Here is an 18,735-nt window from a genome sequence, read left to right on the forward strand (position 1 = left end):
CTGTCCATTCTTTTGTCCCTTTTAACAGCTAGTGAGTACTTTTCCAGAGCTTTATTACAGTTGTTATCTCTCAAGTTACTGGTGATAAAAAATAATATAAATAGAGTTTGACTCTTAGTTATTATAGCTAGTAAAAAGAATGTGAAAAGATTCTTCAATATAGAAAGCAAATAAGGAAAACTATGCTAGGACAGTTCTCCTTTGGAGAATGGCAGAACTGAGAATATATCCTAGGGAAAACACTAGTAAAAAGAGGACAAACGGGCTAATCTAAATATAAAATAACAATTTAAAAGTCATTCAGCAAACACGTTTTGATTGTTTATGTGATACTCTCAGGTTTTATGAATGCTCTAGAATAGGGGTGTTGAACTCAATCAGAGAAGGGGCCAAAATCTAAAATCCAGCCTAAATCGCGGGCCGAATGGTTTACTGAACAGTCATAAACTGACAATGTCATAAACTGACAGCGGAGTGCAGTGATGACAGCGCAGTGCGGGCCACATTGCAAGGCCTGGCGGGCTGGATTTGGCCCCCGGGCCTTGTGTTTGACACATGTGCTCTAGAACTTTACGATCTATACTAGAGGCCCGGTGCATGAATTCAAGGGTGGGATCCCTTGGTCTGGCCAGTGATTAGGGCCGATCAAGACAGAGGGGTCTGGCTAGCCAGGGGGAGGGATCATGGGAGGTTGGCCGGCCACAGGAGGTTGGCTGTGGGGGTGCACTGACTACCAGGAGGCCACTCCTGCATTGGTTGACGCATCGTTCAGTTGCTTAGGCTTTTATATATATAGACTAGAGGCCCAGAGCGCGATTAAATCGTGCAGGTAGGGTCCCTGGGCCTAGCCTGCTGCGATCAGAGCCATCTTCCCAGGCTGAATGCCGCCCCTGCCGCCATGCTGTCAGGCCATTGGGATCACCAGCTCATCCCCGGCTCATCCCTCAGGCCTGTGGGAAAGCGGGCACAGGAGACTTCACCTCCATGTGCGTGCGCTGGGCTGGCCGCCTGCTGATGGAATGCACTGCCTGCTTGGGCCACTCACGCAGGTGCCACTGCCCCTGCTACTGGGGCTTGACGTGCTGATGGAGGCTGTAGGGTGCGCCCAAGACCTACCCACCCCAGTGTGAGCATCCCCAAGCGGGCAGCGCATTCCATCAGGTGGCCTGGCGCACGTGCATGGAGGTGAAGTTGCCAGCACCTGCTTTCCCACAGGCCTGAGCCCCTGAGCAGCTGGGGATGAGCTGGTGATCTCAACAGCCTGATAGCCAGCCGGTCCTCCTACCACCCACCCTGACTACCCCATTCACTGCCGCTGATTCATTGGATCCTGTGGGCCTATGGGGAGGGACCAAGAGGTCAACAGTCCAGCCCACTCACCAGTTGCTAGTCCCCCTCTGCCCCTGCTTGCAGGTGGGGTGGGGGGAGAGGGATCAAGAAGTGGTCAATGCCATCTCATGGCGACTGGTCGTTTGGTGGTTCTGGTCGTTAGGGACACTGGCTTTTTATATTTATAGACTAGAGACCCGGTGCACGAAATTTATGTCCTTGGTGTGTGTGTGTGGGGGTTCTCCTCAGCCTGGCCTGTGCCCCCTCACAATCCAGGAGCCCAATGATCGATTGCCTCGCAGAGGGAGGCCCCGCCCACCCACCACAGCACCACAGGCCGGGAAGCCTGGGCCTCCCTCAGGGTGGTGATCGTAGGGTGATGGCAGGGTCTCCTGACCAATCACATCGCACCTGCCTTGGCTGGCCTGGCACCAGTGCGTGTCCATAGCATGGTTGTCTGGACGTCTGGATGGTTATTCTACTATTCGGCCGTTTGATCGATTTGCAGATTATGCTTTTATTATTATAGATAGCCAGGGGGCATAAGGCATGTAAACAATTAGTATACATAGAAAAGTAAATATTAAAACAGAGCCTGGCCAGTGTGGTTGAGCATCAACCTATGAACCAGAAAGTCACGGTTTGAATCCCAGTTGGGGCACATGGCCAGATTGCCGGCTCTATCCCCAGTGTGGGACTTGCGGTAGACAACTGAGTAGTGATTCTTGCTTATCATTGACTAGAGGCCCGATGCACGAAATTTGTGCAGGAGTAGGCCTTCCTTTCCCCTGCTGCTGGCACCAGCTTCCCTCTGCACCCAGAACCCTGCTTCCCTCTGGCACCCAAGACCCGGGCTTCCTTCTGGCTGCCAGCAGGCACCTGGGACCTGGGCTTCCCTCACAGCCCCAGCTTTGTCCAGAAGGTTGTCTGGAAAGATGTTTGGTCTAATTAGCTATTACACTTTTATTATTATAGATATGTCTTTCTCTCCCTCTCCTTCCTCTCTGAAGTCAATAAAAATATATTGGGGGGAAAAGGAATTTCTTACCCTAATTTGTACTTAATAAATATTAATGGAAAAATGAGAAAAACAATATGAAAGGTGAATTGGAGAGAACTAAACTAGAGACAGTCCAGGTGGGAGGTTAATTCATTAGTTTAGATAAGATATAATTAAAGCCTGAACTATGGATAGAGGAAGAGATTCTAGTCTGTTGGATTTACTATTTTATTAGATTGATGATAGAAGAGAAAAAGAGGAAGGGAAAAAATTCAAAAATCATTATGTAGTTTTCTCCTCAGAGACATAAAGAATAGTGGCGCCATTATCCAGGGTTGGAAATTCAGGATGGATTTGCTGACTAGAATTGCTGGGTCATATGGTAATTCTATGGTTAGCTTTTTGAGGAACTCCCAAACTTTTTTGCACAAAGGCTGTACCATTTTAAATCCTTATTAGTAATGCACAAGTGTTCCAATTTCTTCACATCTTTGCCAACACCTATTATTTGACTCTTTGATTATAGTCATTCTAGTGGGTATGAAGTAATAGCTCATTATTGTTTTGATTTACATTTCCTTAATGAATAATGATGTTGAGAATTGTTTCATGTGCTTATTGACCATTTGTGTATTTTCTTCGGAGAAATGGCTATTCAAATCCCTTGCCATTTAAAGAAAATTTTTAAAAACATTTTATTTATTTGTCAATTACCTTTGCCCATATTTAATTGGGTTAACCCAATTAATAATTGATTATATATTCTAGATATTAGGCCCTTATCAAATACATGATTTGCAAATATTTGCTTCCAGCTTCTTGATGGAAATATTAATGGAAAAATTAGAGAAAAATGTTTAACTTTGATAAGTCCAATTTATCTTTTTTTTTTTTAAATTATATGTGCTTTTGATGTCATATCTTAAAAACTGTTGCCTAATCCAGGGTCATGCACTTTAATATATATATATATATATATATATATATATATATATATATATATATATATATAAAATTTTTTTTTTTACAAAGAGGAAGGGAGAAGGAGAGGGATAGAGAGTTATAAACATCGATTCAGCTGCCTCCTGCACACTCCCCACTTGGGTTGCGCCTTTACTCTTTTATTAGATAGGATACTTACATGCTAGATATAGTAGGAATTTTTTTTTTTTTTTAAAGCATCATAGGTGATTCAGATAATGACCCAGATTTAGGAACTATAGTATTAGTAGGCCATACTTCCTTCTTAGTGAATTTTCAGACCTGAGATAATTTTATATAGGCTCTTAGAAAACGATCTTACACTAATTAATCTTAGCAACTTTTGTTTTGCCTGACTTTTTTCTTCTCTCATTTCTCTTCAATAGGTTATGCCAAAGTGGCTTCATTCATACAGATGAACCAAGGATTGGGATAGCAAGTATAAAATTAGCATCAAACAGCTGATTGCCCAGCAGGATGCCATCAACTAACAGAGCAGGCAGCCTGAAAGACCCTGAAATTGCAGAGCTCTTCTTCAAAGAAGATCCCGAAAAGCTCTTCACAGATCTCAGAGAAATTGGCCATGGAAGCTTTGGAGCAGTGTATTTTGTAAGTTTTAAAAGCTTAATGTCAGTAACTAGCATTTACTTAATATCCAATTCTGGCAGAGTAAAAATCAATAATATAAAGAGATATAGGCCATAGTACATTTTATAATCACTTGAATAGATGTGTGTGTGTGTGTGTGTGTGTGTGTGTGTGTATAATATAAGAATAGTTTTATTTATCGAGCGTGGATTATTGAGAAATGTGAAAGAATATTATTTTGCTTTACCTTACATGTTTAGAGGTTGTTGTTGTTTTTTTTAAAAATATATTTTTATTGGTTTTAGAGAGGAAGGGAGACCGAGATAGAGATAGAAACATCAGTGATGAGAGAGAGAATTATTGATCGACTACCTTCTGCACATTCCCCACTGGGGATCGAACCCGAAACCCGGAATTGAACCTTGATCTCCTGGTTCATAGGTTGACACTCAACCACTAAGCCACATTGGCTGAGCACATGTTTAAAATTTTTAGCTCATTGTTTTATCACTTGTATTGCTATAGAATTAAACATTGCAGAACACTTGACTTCTGTAAAGTCCCATAAAGAATCAATTTTAGTATTGTGAAAATGAAGGATTATTATTTGGCAGAAGGATATGAACCAATATCTTTTTCTTAGTGTGTATGTCTGTACTTTATGCTAAAAAGAAGTCAAATAATCATTTTTAAATATATATATATCTTATTGATTTTTTTACAGAGAGAAAGGGAGAGGGATAGAGAGTTAGAAACATCGATAAGAGAGAAACATCAATCAGCTGCCTCCTGCACACCCCCTACTGGAGGATGTGCCTTAACTGGGATCGAACCTGGGACTCTTCAGTCCTCAAGCTGATGTTCTGTCCACTGAGCCAAACCAGTTAGGGCCAAATAACCATTTTTAAGTATATAATTTGTGGCATTCATTATATTCACAATTTTGTACAACCATTATCACTATTGATTTTTAAATTTTTTCATCACGTCAAACAAAAACTCTATATCTGTTAGCAATACAAATTTCCCCCTCCACTAAGCCCCTGGTAACCTCTAAACTGCTTTTTTCTCTGTAATCTGCCTATTCTAATATTTTATATAAATGGAATCATATGATATTTGTTACTTTAGCATCTCTTCACAGATCATCCATGCTGTAACATCTATTAGTAGTTCATTCCTTTCTATAGCTGAATAATATTCCATTGTATGGATATACTATGGTTTGTTTATTTGTTCATCTATTGATAGACACTAGATTGTGTCCACCTTTTGGCTATTGTGAATAAATGCTACAGTGAATTTCAGCATACAAGTATTTATTTCATTCCCTGTTTTTGAATTTTGTTGTGTTTATAAGAGTGAAAATATCAGATTACATGAAATTCTATGTTTAAGTTTTTGAGGGAATGCCAAACTACATCATAGTGTCTGCACTGTTTCCATTACCACCTGTATGTATTGGAGTTCAATTACTCTATATCCTCGCAAATGCCTCTTTTCTGTTATTTTGATTGTAGCCTTCCTAGTAGATGTGAAGAGGAATCTTGTGGTTTTGATTTGCATTTTCCAAATGACTAATAAAGTTGAGCATCTTTTCATGTGCTTATTGGCCATTTATATATCTTAGGAGAAATGTCTATTCAAGTCCTTTTCCCATTTTTTTAAAGTTAGGGTTTTGTCTTTGTTGTTGATGCCTCAGGGTTCTTTATGTATTCTTAATATTAAATTTTTATCAGATATAGGATTTTCAGGTATTTTCTCCCATTTTCTAGTTTTTTTCACTTTCTTCAAAATGTGTTGGATATGCAAAAGTTTTAAATTTAGATGAAGAGCACTTTATCTGTTTTTTTCTTTTGTTGTTTGTATTTTTGGTGTCATATCTAAGAATTCATTGCCAAATCCAAGATTATGAAGATTTACCCCTGTGTTTCCTTCTTAGAGTTTTATGTTCTTGGTTTTTATATTCATTTTGAGTTAATTTTTGTATGTGTTGTAAGGTAGAGGTCTACCTTTATTTTCTTGCATGTGAAAATCCATTTATCCTAGTGCCATCTGTTGAAGAGATTATTTCCCCTCGTTGCATTTTCTTGTCTTTCTTGTCAAATCAATTTGCCATATTATATAGGTTTATTTCTGAACTCTCAGTTCTATTCTCCTTGTCTGTATAATCATCTCTGTACCAATATATCACCATTTTGATTAATGTGGCTTTGTAGTAAGTTTGCAGTCAGGAATAACTCTGTTCTTCTTTTTAAATATAGTTTTGGTTATTTTGGTCCCATTGTAATTCCTTATGATTTTCAGGATTGGCTTTTCCATTTTTGTTAAAAAAAATTTGTTGGAATTTTGATATGGATTGCTTAAATGTATATATATCATGTTTGGTAGTATCAACATCTGAATCAGTGTTAAATTTTTCAATCTATGAACACAGAATGTCTTTCTAAACATTTATTTAGAGATGCTTTAATTTTGCTCAGCAATGTTCAATGTATAGGTGTTAAACTTCATTGCTTAAATGTATTCATCAGTCTATTATTCTTTTAGATACTGTTGTAATTAGAATTACTTGCTTATTTGCCATTTAGATTGTTCATTGTTGCTGTATAGAAATAGAGCTGAATTATGTGTATTGATCTTTTTTATTACTTATTTTTCAATTATAGTTGGCATACAATATTAGTTTCAGGTATACAACATAGTGATTAGACATTTATATCCCTTACAAAGTGATCAATCTATAAGTCTAGTACCCATCAAATACCATCGTTATTAAAATAGCTATATGTTAAATTAATAACTAATTAAAACATTATTAATTATGCTGTACTTTACAATCTCTGTGACTATTTTTATAACTGGAAATTTGTAAATTTTAATCTCTTTCATCTTTTTCACCCATTCCTCCACCCCCACCCCCGTCTGGCAACTGTTAATTTGTTCTCTAACTATGAATTTGTTCTGGATTTTTTGTTTATTTTATTTTATTTTTTAGATTACACATATAAGTGAAATCATATGGTATTTGCCTTTCTCTGTCTGATTTATTTCACCTAGCATAATACCTCTAGGTCCATAGGTCCATCCGTGTTGCAATGGCAAGATTTCTTTCTTCTTTTTTTTAATGGCTAAGTAATATTTCATTGTTTATCTGTACCTCTATACCACATCTTCTTTATCCATTTGTCTATCGATGGACATTTAGGCTGCTTTTATATCTTGGCTATAAGATATATCTGCTTTTATATCTTGAACCTAGGGTGTGATCATATAGGTGTGTATTTATTTCTGGATCCTCTCTTCTGCTCGTTGTTCTATATGTCTGTTTTTATGCCAGTATCATGCTGCTTTGAATTCTATAGCCTTGTAGTATAGTTTGATATCAGGTAACATGCTACCTTCAATTATGTTCTTTCTCAAGATTGCTCTGTTTTAGCTATTTGGAGTCTTTTGTGGTCCCATATGTATTTTAGGGTTAGTTCTAGTTCTGTAAAAAATGCCATTGGTGCCCTGACTGATTTGGCTTGTTGGATAGAGCCTTGGCCTGCGGACTGAAGGGTCCTGAGTTTGATTTCTGTCAAGGGCATGTACCTTGGTTGTGGGCACATCCCCAGTGGGAGGTGTGCAGGAGGCAGCTGATCAATGTTTCTCTCTCATCGATGTTTCTGACTCTCTATTCCTCTCCCTTACTCTCTGTAAAAAATCGATAAAAAAAAAAATATGTGTGTGTGTATATATATATATATTTTTTTATTTTTAAATGCCATTGGTATTTTAATAAGGATTGCATTGAATCTTCAGATTGCTTTAGGTAGTATGAACATTTTAATGATGTTCATTCTTATGAATAGACTTATTAGGGATGCCCCCTTCTCTAGTGCTTGGACCTCCTTATGCGATAGTTTCTGGGTTGTTTTACCCAGGCTGGATTATTTCAGAGAGCTGTGGTTGATAAAGGATGTCTCATAATCCCAGAAGTAAGGATTTAACAGGTACAACAAAAGCCAAATTAGTGTAAGATAGTTATCAGGAGCTAGCTCTGGAAAAACCTGGTTATTAAACACAATGTTCATAATCCTGGATTGGAAAAAAATCCTATAAAGGACATTCTGAGATAGTTTGTGAAATTTGAATATGGACTATATATATACTGGATAATAGTATTATATCAATGCTAAGTTTCCTAAATTTGATAATTGTACTGTGGTTATTCAAGAAAATGTTGTTATTCTGATGAGATATATGAACTATATATTGAAACTAAGAGTGAGAATGTCTACTCATATCCTCTTTGGTAATAAAATAATAATAATGTGCCCTAACTGGTTTGGCTCAGTGGCTAGAGAGTCGGCCTGTGGACTCAAGGGTCCCAGATTCTATTCCAGTCAAGGGCATGTACCTTGATTGCAGGCACATACCTAGTAGGGAGTGTGCAATAGGCAGCTGATTGATGTTTCTCTCTCATTGATGTTTCTAACTCTATCCCTCTCTCTTCCTCTCTGTAAAAAAATTAATAAAATATATTTTAAAAATAATAATGATAGCCGAAACCGGTTTGGCTCAGTGGTAGAGCGTCAGTCTGTGGACTGAAAGGTCCCAGGTTCGATTCCAGTCAAGGGCATGTACATTGGTTGCGGGCACATCCCTGGTGGGGGGTGTGCGAGAGGCAGCTGATTGATGTTTCTCTCTCATCGACGTTTCTAGCTCTTTATTCCTCTCTCTTCCTCTCTGTAAAAAATCAATAAAATATATTTAAAAATAATAATAATAATAATGTAATGATAACATTGTATATATTGAGGTAGAGAGTCTAAAAGTAAATGAGGCAAAATGTTAATCAAGGATTATTCTATGGTAGGAGCTGGAAACTACAGAGCCCAGCCTGTGAATTAATTTTGCTCAGCTTTCAAACTAAGAATGGTTTTTACATTGGAAAAAAAATAAGAATATGCAAAAGAAAAAGACCATGTATTTGGCTTACAAAGCCTAAAATATTTAATATCTCTTTATATAAAAAGTTACTGACTTCTGACCTAGTGGCAGGCGTAAAGGTTCACTGTGCTATACCAACTTAGCATCATGCTTGACAGATTTGTATAATAAAATGAGGGAGGGGAAAACAAACAAAACAAAAAAAAAAACTGACTTAGGAAGTTAGGAAATTTAGGCTCAAGTTAGGACAACCACAGGTATACTGCATGAAAGCATAGAGGAGGACTCTATGGCAATTGCTCTGAGCAGGTGTTTTTTGTTAACTGTCTTGATGTCTGGGAAACAGTGCACCATGTAGATGAGTAATTTTTGAATGTAGCTCAGAATTGAATATTTTTGCTGTAATTCCATTTCTAAATCACCAGCCTTTATATTTTGTAGTATCAGACTATCTCAGAAAAACCCATGTGAGAGTTTATGTGTTTCATTGTGAGTATATGTGCATGAATGTATGCTTCTGTTTTTATGTTTCTTTTTGCCAGGGCTATATGTGTAGTGTCTTGTCTATAGTGTATATGGAGGAAATAACCTCATCATTTTTTTTAGATTAAAAATAGTTCTTATAATATATCTCTGAATTTTCATTAATTGACAGTAGGGATTGCATTAAATTTAAAAATCCTCTTAAATGAGCCAGCTCTAGTGGCTGTCTCATCAACAAAGTTAATCAAGAACTTGTAGCTTAAGTATTTGAAACCAAAGAGTCAGATGTCTAAAAGAACCCCTATCTCTAGATTGCCAGGAAGATAAACATTCTCTTTTATTTTCCAATACCTTAAATAGAACCAACGTGATGTCAATAGATGGGCCACAGAACAGTGGCCTGGGAAACAGGTAGCTAGCCAGTAAATGTGGTGGATCTTGTATGATTATAGCTTACCATCATTTATTTATTTTACAAAAGTCTTTTTCTTCATTTTTAAATTTTCTAAGATGCTACCAAGCTGTATTCTTTTTTTTTTTTAATGTATATTTTTATTGATTTCAGAGAGGAAAGGAGAGGGAGAGGTAGAAATATCAATTGATCAGCTACCTCCTGCATGCCCCCTACTGGGGATCGAGCCTGCAACCCACGCATTTGCCCTTGACCAGAATTAAACCTGGGACCCTTCAGTCTGCAGGCTGATGGTCTAGCCACTGAGCCAAACCAGCTAGGGCCCAACCTGTATTCTTTGAAGGACTTGGCAAGTTTTATATTTTCTATGGTTATAGCAAATTGTTTAGTGTTAGTATTTAAAAAAAAAAAAAAAGTAATAAGTATACAAAAGAAATATAAAAAGACCATTTACACATAATTAATTGATATGGTGATTTCAGATCATTTAAAAAAATATTTTTGTTGATTTCAGAGCGGAAGGGAGAGATAGAACCATTAATGATGAGAGCGAATCGTTGATTGACTATCTCCTGCACACCCACACTGGGGATCGAGCCAGTAACCTGGGCCCATGTGCCCTGACTGGGAGTTGAACTGTGATCTCCTGATTTATGGATCGATGCTCAACCATTGAGCCATGCCGGGTGGACTCAGATCATTCTTACTAGTTATTAAAATAGTTCCCAAAGGATCTTCACGGGCAGTGTCCTGGTTTGAAACAAAATGATTATGTATGTTTTCTTTTTTCCTAGTCACTCCTTTCTTTTCTTTACAGCATCATTTGTCTTTAGGCCTACAGCCAATTTTGTCTTTACTCTTTTATTCTCAGGCAGTATTTAGAAGTGACATGTAATGTTGTGCTCTTCTTTAGTTACTTATAATGATAGCTCTTTTAATTCTGTTCTACATTTTATTTTTTTCTGTATATACACACTTTTTAAAAAATTTTCTTTCCTGTTATTTTACTTATTCTTCTAGAATATCCCATTGTCTTCAGTTAGTTTATTAGTATTAATCACTTCAAGGAAAGTGTAGAAATCTTGGTTCTTCTCTATATTCTTTATGCTAGTCTTTTTTTTTTTTTTTTTTAAATATGTTTTATTGATTTTTTTTTACAGAGAGGAGGAGAGAGGGATAGAGAGCCAGAAATGTCGATGAGAGAGAAACATCGACCAGCTGCCTCTTGCACACCCCCTACCGGGGATGTGCCCGCAACCAATGTACATGCCCTTGACCGGAATCGAACCTGGGACCCTTCAGTCCGCAGACCGACACTCTACCACTGAGCCAAACCGATTTCGGCTATGCTAGTCTTGTTTTATGTATTTCAGCTACATAATTATAAATCCAACATTCAGTTTCATAATTTTCACTTTAACCAGTCATATGTATTTTAAAGAATCTTAAGAGCAAGAATAGTTTTTAAATTTATCCACATAGTTACTATGTTACACACAGCTTAATTGTTTACTTTGAAAAATCCCAAACAGTCTACAAAAGGACTCCCAGAACTAATAAATAAGTTTAACAAAGTTGCAGGATAAAAGATCAATATGCAAAAATCGATTGTATTTTTATTTGTCATCAGTGAACAAGTAGAGTTTATGTTTTAAGTTGAAACCTGTTTGGCTCAGTGAATTGAGCGTCGGTCTGCAGACTGAAGAGTCCCAGGTTCGATTCCGATCAAGGGCATGTACCTTGGTTGCAGGCACATCCCCTGTGGGGGGTGTGCAGGAGGCAGCTGGTCGATGTTTCTCTCTCATCGATGTTTCTAGCTCTATTGTATATCCCTTCTATCCCTCTCCCTTCCTCTCTGTAAAAAAATCAATAAAATATATATATTTTTTAAATTAAAAAAAAGAATTTATGTTTTAAAAGTACTATGTATAGTATCCTCAAAGTGAAATGCTTGAGTATAAATCCAGCAAAAGATATAAGACTATATGCTGAAAGCCATAGAACATTGATAGAAAAATGAAAGACCCAAATAAGTGAAGATATATACACAGTATTGATGGATTGGAAGACTAAATGATGTCCTGCTGTCAGTTTTCTCCAAATTGATGTATAGATTCAATGTACTCCAATAAAAAAATCAGCAAGATTTTAAAGTAAATATTGACTAGCATATTTTAACATTTTGTAGTAAGGCAAAAGAACTAATGTAGCCAAAACAAATACTTTCCTGTATTTGTTTTTATGTATTTTGAGAAAGAATAGTTAAGGAACTCACTACCTGATTAAAACAGCTTACTATAAACCTGGAGCAATTAAGATAGTATGATGTTGTTGAAAGGATAAATACATAAATAAATTAAAATAAAGTAGACATATCCACACAAATAAAGTAAATGGATTTTTAAAAATAAATCTTTTGTTGAGAGTATTACAGATGTTTATTTAATACCACAATAATACTCCCTCCCCCATTGTCACCCTCCACCCGGTTCCTGCCCCACCTCAGGCCCATAGGTAATGCATATATGAATATAAGTTTGTTGTTTAATCCTCTTCCCAACTCCCCCTCCTTCCCTCTGAGGTTTTTCAATCTGTTCCATGTTTCCATGCTTCTGATTCTATTTTATTCATTGGTTTATTTTGTTCATTAGATTCCTTGTTTGTTCATTTGGATTTTTAGATTCAATTGTTGATAGACGTATATTTGTGGCCATGTTATTGTTCATATTTTTTATCTCTTCTTCTTTTTCTTTTTCCTCTTTTTCTTCCTCTTCCACTTCTCAGAGAATATCCTTCAACATTTCATGTAATACTGGTTTGGTGGTGATGAACTTCTTTATCTTTTTCTTATCTGTGAAGCACTTTATCTAACCTTCAATAATAAATGATAGCTTTGCTGGGTAGAGTAATCTTGGTTGTAGGTCCTTGTTATTCATAATTTTGAATATTTCTTGCTACTCCCTTCTGGTCATCAAAGTTTCTGTTGAGAAATCAGATGACAGTGGTATGGGTGCGCCCTTGTAGGTAAATAATTGTAATAGGTTTTCTTTTTTTTTATTTTTAATATATTTTATTGATTTTTTTACAGAGAGGAAGGGAGAAGGACAGAGAGTTAGAAACATCAATGAGAGAGAAACATCTATCAGCTGCCTCCTGCACACTCCCCATTGGGGATGTGCCCACAACCAAGGTACATACCCTTGACTGGAATCAAACCTGGGACCTTTCAGTCCTCAGGCTGACACTATCCACTGAACCAAATCGGTTTCGGCTGCAATAGATTTTCAATATCTTGATCTTTCTTCTTCTTCTGGCACCTCCATGATGTGAATGTTAGTTAGTACTGTTGAAGTTGTCCCAGAGGCTTCTTACATTGTCTTCATATTTTTGGTTTCTTTTTTCTTTTTGCTCTTCTGATTGGATGCTTTTTGCTTCCTCATACTTCAAATCCCTGATTTGATTCTCATTATCCTTTCCTCTACTGTTGAATCCCTATAAAGTACGTACTCTTTGTTTCATTTAGTGAATGCTTTATTTTCTGACTGTCCTTGATGCCCTTGATGTTCTCACTAAGATTCTTGAAATTCTCATTAAGCTCCTTAGAAACATTGTTTTGAACCTGTGTTTAATAGTTTGTTTGCTTCAGCCAAAGCCGGCTTGGCTCAGTGGTAGAGCGTCAGTCTGTGGACTGAAAGGTCCCAGGTTCGATTCTGGTCAAGGGCATGTACCTTGGTTGCTGGCACCTCCCCAGTACGGGGTGTGCAAGAGGCAGCTGGTCGATGTTTCTCTCTCATCGACATTTCTAGTTCTCTATCTCTCTCCCTTTCTCTCTGTTAAAAATCAATAAAATATATATTTTTTAAAATAGTTTGTTTGCTTCTATTTCATTCAGTTCTTTTTCTGGAGATTTTTTCTGTTCTTTCATTTGTGACATGTTTGTGTCTACATTTTGGCTGCTTTCCTGTATTTGTTTCTCTGTATTAGGTAGAACTACTATGTCTCCTGGAATTGGTAGAGTGGCCTGTAGGGCCCAGTGGTTTGGCCTCTCCAGTCACCACTGTATGAGTTGTGTGCACAGTCTTGCTGTAGTTGAGCCTTGATTACTGTTGATATCACTGGGAGGAATTGACCTTCAGGCCAATTGGCCATAAGGACCATCTGCGACAGCTTCTATGGAGCAGGACTTGCTTCAATGGGGCTTTGGTGTTCACTGAGTCTGCCCCTTGAGTGTGCTCTCGTGAATATGTAGAGTTGTAATCTGGTGTGGTCTGAAGTTGTCCACTAGTGCACTGGCTTTGGGGCCTCCCAGAAGGTGTAAAGTCAGCAACTACAGAGGAACTACAGAGCGATCTGCAATTGCTGCTACTTATGTTGGGTTTGAAAGTGCCCAGGAGAGGCCAGGCTGTGAAGCAAAGGCAGGCTGCTGCTAGTGCCAGGTCTTGGGTTTCTAAGAGTTGGGGCACACTGATGTTAGCTGCTGCTTGTTAGAAAGATTTTAGGAAAGTCTGAAGCCTGTGCCAGAACAGGCCATTCATATGGAAAAGCCACTGCAAACAACTTGGGTGGGGTTGCAAATTGGGTGGGGTGAGGTCCGGGAATCACCAGGGCAGAGTAAACAGTGTGAGCCAGACTAATAAAAAACTTATCATAGATATGGCTCCTGCCAGTCAGCTCTGAGTGGGGGAAGGACTTAGCATAGGAACAATGAACTCTGTGAGCACCCCAGTCTGGGAGAAATCTGCCCCTGTGTCCTTGCCCCATGACAGACAATCCAGTTCTTCCTCATGTATTCCTGGATGCCCCCAAGCTGCTGCCTTGGTGTTGGAGCTCAGAGGGAGCAATTCTAAGTACATTCATGTGCCAGCCCCTTAAGAGGAACTGCTGGGGCTCTGGTAGCCTCTGTGTCACTCAGCCACAATGCCTCATAGCTCATAGTTTTTACAGCCTGGTTATCTATCTGTAAGACCCTTCATCTTTTTTAAAAAAAAGTTCTTTATTAATCATTTAATATAAAATTTGCACAATCACTACAGATAAAGTCCCTAAATAATCTTTACTCCTTCTGTTGTCCAATCTAGATTACTCAAAGATAAAACCTGCCTTTTACTTTCTAAAGCTAATTTGATACATTTTTGTTACATAGTTATTATTTTTTAAATATTCTTTAAAAATAATGTTTATGTCCTTTTTGACATGATAGTTTATAAATGCTCTTGTTCTCAGAAAAATGATTGCCCTCATTTAATCTGTTAATGTACAATGGTTCTTCTTTGTTTTCTTAGGCACGAGATGTGCGTACCAATGAAGTGGTGGCTATCAAAAAAATGTCTTATAGTGGAAAACAGTCTACTGAGGTAGGTGGTGAAATATATACATTTGTACTGGTATGTTAGAGAAAGGTATGCTATTTTTAATTGTGAGTAGGTGGCAATTTCTTCCAAAAAGTATAACGTACATAAAGAAAAGTATACAGATATTAAGTGTATATCTCAGTAAATTTTCTTTCATAAGCTGAATGTACCCATTTAACTTGGACCTAGAACCATAAATAGCATTACTGGCATCCCAAAAGCCTCCCAATCTATGGCCCCTGCTTTCAGTTTTTTAAACTGTTACTTAATATATTATTCTATCTTTGTCATCGAGAGATTATCAATTTCTAAAATAGTAAACTAGAATAAGATGTATTTCACAGTAAATATATTGGATACAATTTTTTAATAGTTTAGAGATTAACTGCAGCTTTAAACAAACTTTAAATAACAGACAGTTATAGATGTAGTCTGAAAAACAGGTGGTGTGTAATAATCTGAAAAACTAAAATATAAAATTATTGATACCACATTGACTATGTGTTAGTTCACTAATATTCTGATTAGTTCTTTTGACATTATATTTATTCTATTTAATTGCATAAATTTATTTTATAAAATGCAGGATGTGTCAGTCTTTAAAAATTTTTTTACATTATGGCAAAATATACAAAATTTACCAGTAAGTCATTCTTAAGTGTTCAGTGGCATTAAGGATAGTCATATTGCTGTCTAAATACCATCACCATTTATCTCCAGAAATCTTTTCATTTCATCTTGCAAAATTGAAGCTCTACTTATTACAGAACTAGTGGCTCGGTGCACGAAATTCGTGCATGGGGTGGGGTGTCCCTCACCCTGGCCTGCACCCTCTCTAATCTGGGACCCCTCAGGGGATAACTGGCAGTCAGACATCCCTCTTACAATCCAGAATTGCTGGCTCCTAACTGCTCTCCTGTCTGCCTAATTGCCCCTAACTTCTTCTGTATGCGAGCTTGATTGTCCCTAACTGCTCCCCTGCTGGCTTGATTGCCCTTAACCACCTCTTCCTCGGCCCCTCCTCCAGCCAATCACAGGCACCTGATCAGGCTTCCCTCCCTCTGGTCAGCCATAGGTGCCCAGGCTGGCTGCAGCCGCAGGGGATGGTGAGCAGGTGGCTTCTCCTGGGCTGCAGCTGCAAGTTCTGGTGCCCAGGACTGCAGGGTGGGTGGCTTCTCTGTCTACTAGGCTGTAGCCAGCCATGGGTGCTGATGCCTGAACCATAGGAGGGTGGCTTCTCTGTCTTCCCTAGGATGCAGTGTGGGCGACTTATCTGGCTGGCTGCGGCCTGGAATCATGGGGCAGGCGGTTTTTTCGTCTCCCTGGCCACACTCAGCCTCAGGTGCTGGGACCCAGTTTCTCCATCTTCCTCAGGACGTGGGGTAGGCAGACAGGAGGTTTCTGCTGCTATCTATGGCCTGGGATCAGGGGGAAGGCCACTTCTTCATCTCCCAGGCTGCAGCCAGCCACAGGCGCTGGTGCCTGACTTCTCTGACCCCCCCCATAGGCCTGGAGAAGTGGGGCATGTTTTCAGTTTAATTTGCATACTCACTCTGATTGGCTGGTAGCCGAAGTAGAGTGATGGTAATTCGCATGTTTCTCTTTTATTCCTGTTTTCTCCCTCCTCCAGTGCTTGGAAATCACCATTCTAGAATCTATATGAATTGGACTAGTTTAGTTTAACTCTTATAAGTGAATCCTTTTTACTTAACATAATGCCCTCAAAGCTTGTCCATGTTGTAGTATATGTTAGAATTTCCTCCCTGTTTAAAGCTAAATAATATTCCTGTGGTATGTGTGTGTTTGTATATAAAACACCACATTTTGTTTATCCATTCATCTGTTGATGGACATGGGTTCCTCCATCCCTTGGTTATTGTGAATGATGCTGCTATGAGCATGGTTATGCAAATATTTCTTTGAGTTCCTGCTTTTCAATACTTTTGGGTTTGTGCTCAGAGGTAGAATTTCTGAATCAGTCTTTAATTTTTAATGGTTTTGGTTTTCTACCTTTTCTGAATCTCTTCATATTATGCTAAATCTTGTTTTTGTGATAATACACTATTATGATTATTTCAGTGTTCCATCATTTTGATTCCTAAAAATTACTAAAAGTCCAAAAAAATCCCACTTCCATTGCTTACAAGTTTACTCTAACTTTATTTTTTTTTAATTTTTTAATTTTTTCACACTTAAATTTTTTTTTTTATTATTTATTTATTTTTATTTTTTGTTTTTTTATTAAATTATTATCTTTGTACATATACCATTGCGCGCCCCCCGCCCCCAACTTTAGAACTAGCTTTCACAGGAAGACTTGTGCTATGTTGGCATCTGATTAGGCACACCTAGAACAAAAAGTTTCATTTAGGACATTTTTTTTAATGTCCAATATTAGTGTCCTTTATAAATTATTTTTTCTTTTTACATTGAAGAGTACAGTTGTTTTGTTTTGAGAGTTTGCCTCCCAGAGCATTCAAATTTGAAAGTTGAAGCCCATGAAACTCTTTCTGAATTTTGCATCTTATATGTTAAAATATTGTGCTGCTATTTTGCTGTATTTTATTGAGGACTTGTTAAATAACAGGAGATATATGACCTTAAATTCAGTACAAAATATTTCTTAAAGTTTTCTATTATACGAGTTTCTCTGACTTTAGAATTATGATCCGAGTTGGGGGTAAAGCTTTAAAAAAATTAAAACAAGAACAAGAAGTAGATTCCTGCTTCCCAATCCTACACCTACTAAGTCTGTAGACCAAAGAACCTGGTTGGGTCCTTAAGAGTTCCCTGATTGCTTCTTAAGAGTTACTTTGTTTAAAATAAGGCCTAAATGTATTGTTATGGTCAATGGTTTATCTGTATTGCTGGGTAGGTGTTAATGAAGAAAGCTCTTAGTAAAATATGTAGGAAAATGTTTTCATACTGTTTGTTTTTTTCTGTGAACTTTTCTATGTAATAACTAATTCATTAGCATTTTAGAAAGTAATGTGCATTTATGAATTTGTCTCAGAGTTATGACTTCATTTGAGTTTAAAAAAACAAACAAATCCAAAACCAGTTTGGCTCAGTGGATAGAGCGTTGACCTGAGGACTGAAAGGTCCCAGGTTTGATTCCGGTCAAGAGCATGTACCTTGGTTGTGGGCACATCCCCAGTAGGGGTTCTGCAGGAGGCAGCTGATCGATGTCTCTCTCTCATTGATGTTTCTAACTCTCTATTCCACTACCTTCCTCTCTGTAAAAAAATCAATAAAAATATATATATATTTTAAAAATCTTAACATTCGTTAGAAGATATAAGCCAGAAACATGATAGGTGAACTTTATAGTATGTAGATTATGTCAGTAAAGCTGCAGATAAGAAAAGGGAAGTTGAATTTTAATGAAAAATAAATAATTATGGTACATATATTTCACCACTGTGTGGTGTGTGGTTGTAAAATATTAATAAGACTCGATGATAAATTTTATCAAACATTTGTCCTACCTTGAATAAAATAATTTTATAAATTATGTAATTGATTATAAAGTATGAAATTAATTCCTCTTAAATGGATTATTTTGACATTTAATTTAAATATTACAAATATGGCAAAGCTATATGCTCATTAATCCTTAATCTAGTAATTACTTTTTCCTTATATACATTTCTAAG

The 18,735-nt window shown here is 37.4% G+C and overlaps 1 protein-coding gene across 1 annotated transcript in view; it reads left to right on the plus strand.

The window, feature by feature from the left end:
- The window catches only part of TAOK1 (TAO kinase 1), a 94,240-nt gene that overhangs the window by 20,111 nt on the left and 55,394 nt on the right, over positions 1-18,735 (plus strand). Inside the window, exons 2-3 of the mRNA XM_084862888.1 lie at positions 3,697-3,919; positions 15,011-15,082. Coding sequence (XP_084719014.1) covers positions 3,788-3,919; positions 15,011-15,082 — 204 coding nt within the window. The 5' untranslated portion in view covers positions 3,697-3,787. The remainder of the gene's footprint in view (positions 1-3,696; positions 3,920-15,010; positions 15,083-18,735) is intronic.

This window comes from Pipistrellus hanaki (genome assembly GCF_964339955.1).
Source record: "Pipistrellus hanaki genome assembly, chromosome: 16".
NCBI lineage: Eukaryota > Metazoa > Chordata > Mammalia > Chiroptera > Vespertilionidae > Pipistrellus > Pipistrellus hanaki.